Source organism: Dipteris shenzhenensis, chromosome 10 (assembly GCF_047967505.1).
Source record: "Dipteris shenzhenensis isolate YYH24624 ecotype China chromosome 10, Dip_SZ_1.0, whole genome shotgun sequence".
Classification (NCBI taxonomy): Eukaryota; Viridiplantae; Streptophyta; class Polypodiopsida; order Gleicheniales; family Dipteridaceae; genus Dipteris; species Dipteris shenzhenensis.
In genome coordinates this window covers 19,402,936-19,409,445 of record NC_141605.1, presented here as the reverse complement: position 1 = coordinate 19,409,445, position 6,510 = coordinate 19,402,936, and the positions used below count along the sequence as shown (strand labels likewise).

The 6,510-nt window shown below is 42.7% G+C and overlaps 1 protein-coding gene across 1 annotated transcript; it reads right to left on the bottom strand.

Annotated features, from left to right (window-relative positions):
• Positions 1-2,496: 2,496 nt before the first annotated feature.
• On the bottom strand, positions 2,497-4,727 carry LOC147897516 (cytochrome P450 709B1-like). The gene is made up of 5 exons (XM_087380037.1): positions 4,391-4,727; positions 4,025-4,251; positions 3,655-3,908; positions 3,154-3,547; positions 2,497-3,009 (listed from the first exon to the last, which is right to left on the bottom strand). Exons 1-5 carry the CDS (start codon positions 4,725-4,727, stop codon positions 2,572-2,574), a joined length of 1,650 nt encoding a protein of 549 aa, XP_087236163.1. The 3' UTR covers positions 2,497-2,571.
• Positions 4,728-6,510: the final 1,783 nt, after the last annotated feature.

Sequence of the window (6,510 nt, the reverse complement as noted above, 5' to 3'; positions counted from 1 at the left end):
CCTTCATGACGTCGAGAAAATTTTTAACGAGAGCGCGGGTCCGTGTAAAATTCAAATATTCACCCAGAAGCACATCACGTTGCGGCCCCAAAATGGCCCCAAAAATAGTTTCACAATTGGCTACACCCAAGCTAATGTTGACCCGGCTTTTGAAGAGTGAGTGAGGAGCTTCCATATGTCGCGATTTCAAGATTAGGGGAGGAGCGGCTCTTGCACTATGCTGCAGAGGCCCTAGGGAGAAAAGATTGTGTGAGGAGCTCCCAGATTGTGCAGAGGGAGAGAAAGGATTATGTGAGGAGCTTTTGAACTATTCAACACATTTTGGAGCTCGGTGTGTCTAAGGGGAATCATTATGAGAGGGGATAGAAGTAGGAAGATGCAAGGGAGAAAGGTCGAGAGGGATAGAAGATGAAACAGTGAAGGAAATGGAATAGTGGAGGCTTAAGTTTGTAGTTCGAGTGCAAGAGAGAAAGAAACGGTTGAGAGGGATAGAAAACAAAATAGTGAAGGGAATGGAATAGTGGATGCTTAATTTGGTAAAATGGAGAAAGAAACGGTCGAGATGGATATAAGACAAAATAGTGAAGGGAATGGAATTATCGAGGTGAGAGCCACCATAGTGGTTGGACCGAATTTCGATTAGTTGAAGGCGACATTACTACCTTGCATGGTAATGAGTGATAGAGGTGATTAGGCTTCATGATTTATGTGTGTGGTAATTACTCCCACCTTTCGCCGGTGCTGGCAGCTAAGATTCCACCAAGGTGGCATATGCCTTCATGATTACTAGCCACATTTGCGGTGGCAGCTAAGATTTCACCAGGATGGCAGTTAATTACCAACCACCGCAATATCCTACAATTACTCACCTACCAGTTACCACCTCTCCTTAAAGGCACAAGGTCTCTTTAAGAGATAAGGATGCCATGAAGTCCCTGCAAGAGATCAGGGCACAAAGAAAGACAGGGACAGCAGTCTTGCATGGATAATTGATGTTAGAAACTCCAGCAAATAACATTATAGTTTTTTTTAAAAGTCCGACTAGAGTGCTACTGGGCAATGCTAATAATAGATGATTGCATAAAATAAAAAGGTGATGATGCACAAGGAATATGGGCTTCGAGGAGCATTTGGAATTGATATTGCAGGTTCTATTGTAAGTCACATCTTAATTTAACGATAAATTGTGTTTAACCTGCTACTCTTTTACTATTATTTGCATATATTATCAACACATGACATCTCTGCATAGCATTTATGCTCTAAATAACATTTTCAATATTTTATGCCGTGACCTTATGTCTAGTATTTGCTTATAACACAAATTGGTAGCTATGGTCACCACCTTTTAGTGCAGTGAGCACATTAACATGCTTTCACCCTAAAGGAGGATGGCTTGTATTCCAAATTTTGTATCTAGAATAAATTAATATGCCTCTTCTAAAGTAAAAATATTGTGATTATTGCAAAGTAAAAGCCTTACATATGATAACTTTTGCATAATTGCATTTTGGACAAATTCACAAGTCCTTAACAAGTACTAATCTAATGTGATGATTGGAGGAATATGTGTATGAGTGTCTCCATGCCACAAAGCTTACCCTCAACACCAAACAAGACACAAGAAGCCGCTGCATAGTTGGCAATGCATTGCGATATGAGCTATGCCAATGACAACTTAAGGGTGTTAAAGTGACTATAGGCTCCAAGCCCATTCCTTGTGCATTAAATGTGTGCGGGTAATCTTGCTAGGGTAAAGGGGCCAGTCTTGTGCACCCCTATCTTTTTCATAGTGTAAGGGTTGCGCCTACAATTTTTTTTATGTTTTTCAAAATGTAAGGGCATTGCATGAATGGAAATAGAGAAATGATATAAATTTTCAAAAAAAAAAGAGAAAAAAAATTAACTTGGTGGAAAACCTACATACCCAATACAAAAGGCACTAGTTGGCCAATATTGTGCCACATTTAGAGTATCTTAACTTTTTATAAGAGCTTGACACGTAAGCATATTTTGCCTTTCTCATGCCTCTTTATTGGGTCTTTCCATGGAGAAACAAGTTGAATACATTCAAAAGGGCTTGCCCTGGAAGCTGAGAGAGAGAAGAAGAAGAAGAAGAAGAAGAAGAAGAAGAAGAGAGAGATAGAGAAAGGGGGAGAAAAAAATGGAGACGAAAATAACAAGCAAGACGAAGAAGAGAGAGAGAGAGAAGGGGGGAAAAAAAATGAACAAAAATAGCAAGTAACAAGAAGAAGAAGAGAGAGAGAGAGAGAGAGAAAGGGGGAAAAACAATCAAATGCCATATTGACACATAAACAAGGCAAAAATAAAATTTTTGTCATCTTTATGAAAACAAAACGGACTCGTCATTATAGCCTTTCCTCCCGAGCAGGTCTAAAAGGGGAGCCCCTTTACCCTACTCCAAGGACGTGGGGGGTAATCTTGCTACAGGTCTAAAAGGGGAGCCCCTTTACCCTACTCCAAGGACGTGGGGGGTAATCTTGCTACTCCATGGTCGGTCGATGGGTATGCCCATGGTGGGGTAGTCTCTAAACACCCTTAGATCACTCTCTAGAGTGTCGAAAGAATGAGTTGGACTCCATGCTTGGGCCTCATGGTTATGGAGGTCACTGGAGCATGTTTGTAGTTTGGGGAGAGGTCAAACTTGAATCGCTGCAGAATCAACACCATTATCACCTTCGCTTCCATCAACGCAAACGTCTGCCCAATGCAGATGCGCGGCCCCGATCCAAATGGCAGAAACCCATACGGGTGCTTGCATGCCTTAGAAATTCCATTGCTGAACCTCTCTGGCCTGAATTCGTCCGCATCGTCGCCCCATAAATCTTTGCGCCTGTGAAGATAGAGAGCTGGAATCATGAAACCTGTCCCTGACGGCAGAATGCAATCCCCTAGCTTGAAGCTTCCTTGATTTGGAATTGAAACTCGATTGCCAAATGCTGGAACCGGTGGATACAATCGCAACGACTCGTTCAAGATCATCCCCATCTGTGTATCAATCCAACCCGAGAGAATATATTATAACAGGAGCTTACTACCCATGATGATGAGCTTAGCAACATGCGGCACAGACAGAAATAGGATCCCGTGATCTAGTCTACTATATAAGTTAAAAAGGCAGGAAAGCGTTACGATTTTCAATTTGTTGAGCTGGTCTGCTTTGGGTTCTGCTTCCTTTCCACAAATTTCCAACACTTCTTGGCGGGCTTGTTCTTGCCAGTCCTGGTTGAGAGCTAGCAGTACCATGGTCCATGACAGCAGATTTGCAGTCGTCTCATGTCCAGCAAAAAAGAAAGTCTTGCATTCGCCTATGACCTCCTGAGTGGTAAGGCCTTTGATGCTGCTGTTGTGCTTCAGCTCTTGATCCTGTGCAGCTAGCATCAAACCCAGGAGATCCTTCCCATATGATAAGGCACCGCCATCATGAGAAGCAGACTTGCGGCGTGACTCCACTATGTCACGAAGATCTTCGTTGACGCTTCTCTCCAGATTCATACACTCGCGATTCTGTGCAGTGGGGAGAAACCTGTCACATAACCGGGCATCAATTGCAAGCTCTTCATGACAAAAACGAGCTAGGAGTAATGGATTAACGAGATTTAAGCTAAGCTTGTTTTGGGCGGAAGGACATACCTATACCCTGGAATCAAAGTGTTCCAAATACGAAGTGTTGACAAGAGATGAAGAAGCAGCACTTGGTTCTCAAACACAGTTTTCCCTTTTTCATAGCTGGAGCCGAAAGACGTGCGAGCAATAATGTCCGCAGTGGCATTCTTGATGTCATGTGCAACTTCAACCTCAGCCGATTTCCCTCCATGTTTGGCGATCTGCTTCTCCCAGGATCCAACCATTTCTAGCGCACTGGCGGACATGTCCGCAACGAGTTCCTGTGGGTAATAATTACTGCTTAGAAACTAGAGAAAGTAGTCCTAGATTCGTAACAGGCATTTGGTTGGCAAACCTTGAAGCTTTTCAAGGGAGCCTAGGCGATAGAGAAGCTGACCTTGAGTTTTTCGACAAAGAATGCAGGACGAAGGATGTTGCGCTGATTGTGCCAATCTTCGCCATTCGCAAGAAGAAGGCCATGGCCGAGCAACCTGTGAAAGGCCTCGATGGAAATACGAGGTTTCTGGAAGTGCTTCACGTCGGCAGATAGGAGAACTTTGACGTATTCAGGATTGCCAACGACGAGAGTGGGTTGAGTCCCCAACCAATAGACGAAAGTGTCAGCTGGCATAGGCAAAGGAGTGAGACGTTAGAGCTCATCCCTGTGCAGCATAGAGCCAAAAACCGATCCACAAGCGACGCACCCAAGATCAGCACGAGAAAGCTGAGCACGAACTGCGCATGGCTAAGAGGAGCAAGTTACCTGCGAAGTGGGAGAAGAACTTGAGGTGGAAGGGGAGGATACGGGGGAGGAGGAGGGAGTGGTGAGAGGGGGAGGGCAGGTCAGTGAGCTGGGCAAGGGCGTCGAGGCGTTTGAGGAGGGGGAGGGAGCCGAGGAAGGGAGTATAGGGGAGGACGGGGAGGTGCTGTTGGAGGAGGGAGCGACGAAGGGAGGAAGGGCGCCAGAGGTAGAAGTGGAGGAAGGAGAGAAAGAGGGAGGAGAAGGAGACGCAAAGCAAAGAGACAAGGAGGAGGACGCCATAGCCAGAGCCATTGCTAGAGCCATTGAGGAGACTTGGAAAGGAGAAGAAAGAATCCATGTTGTTCTCGATCTTCACACATTCATCACCAGTTTATATTATATAGTGATCTGTCTTTGCTGCCTTTGATCTCTTCTACGCACGTAAGCTTCCGTTATCATTTCTCCATTAGAGCAATAGGAGGGTGATCTTCAATGAGCCAAATCAGAGATTCCTTCTTTTGGTGCACTTTCCCAAGCTCATATCGACTCCTCGGGCTAAGTAAACTGGCATTGATCGCGTGACCATGCACATGGAGGTTCTAGAGACAACAATTACATAGGTTGCTTTTAAGCAAGCCTCGGACCCTAATGTTCTATAAAAAGTATCTTATTCGCTTATTTTGCCCAAGTTTGTTTTTCCTTTTAAGTTGACACTTTAAAACCTTCAACTCATTCTTTTTTTTTTTAAATTGAAAGAGGTCTACTTTTTTTTAAAAAAATTTACTCATAAGTTAGCAAATGACAACTCATACAAAATGCTCTCAAGTCGAGCTTTAACAGCCTCATTAGGCCAACTGACAATCAACTATCTAGTCTGGGAGGCAATGTCCAAAACTGCCTTCTTACATAGTAACAAGAACACCATAGTGCTATTAATCGAGGCCTCATAGCGGGCTAGCCAATGTTTAAACGTGTTATTTTACAACAATGAAATCATTCATGTCACTTGAAATTTCCAATGTCCTTGAATTCAAAAATAACACGTTTAATACCTTTGTAAGTAAAGAGTTCACAATTATGAAAGGGGTTTAAATTGGGGTGTTGAAAAAAATTATAAATTTGTATAGATCTTTAGGGATCATTTTAAAGCCTTACAATCTAAGGCCATGTGGGAGGCAAGGAACCAGTCGGTATTCCATCATCCCCTAGCAGTAGGGTTCAATGGATCCGCGATCACGATGGGAGCCGCCCTCTACCTCTGAGATTTCAGCATTCTACTATCAACACACGATCTTGTGGTTAGCCATGCACTCTTAGAAATTCATAGAGTTCTAGCCTAATGCTGCATGCAACACAGGTCCCAAGCGGCCGGCCCCCTTATGGACCAAATTTTGTAACACCCCTATTTTTTAATTAATACAATTGGCTACTTAAACTTTTTTTTAAAAAAGCCTTACCATTTACTGATAAGGGATTTTAATAATATGCCTTAAATGCATGTGATATATAATATATTATATGGATCGAAAGAAGACCAATCTTTCACATGTGAAGCATGTTTCCCATGACGTTAAATAAGAAAATATTATAAGGATCCATCTTCTTAAAGGGCTCATTTTCAATTGTACATTGCAATCAAAGGCATATTTAGATCCCCAAATGTGTGGAATGATTCAAACTTGACCATAACTATATACATAGCTTACAAGGAGGCACTCTAGTATGATACTTTCAAGTGCACAATACAAGGCGTGGAGAAGAAGAAATTTGTTTTGATGGGACATCTTAGATTGGTTGTTCGAAAATAGATTTTCAAAAAGGTGAAGGTGTGACAAAGTGCGGATCGTACTAGCCTAATCTATCACTTAATGAACATAAAGATCACGGAGGATCAAACCAAATACGAAAATCCATGGGGAGAGATAAATGAAGTATGAAACACTCAATCTATTGCAAATGTGCTATATCAACAATACATGATAGGCCTCTTATATAGAGAGTGCCCTTTGAATAGTCAACAATGTGGGATCCTCTCATCCACATCTCTCCTTGTGGATATCCTCAATCCACATCTCCACATCTTGTAGTCCACATCCTAGGGTGGCTACTTTAATTCTTTCCTTATCACATACCTTTGCCTT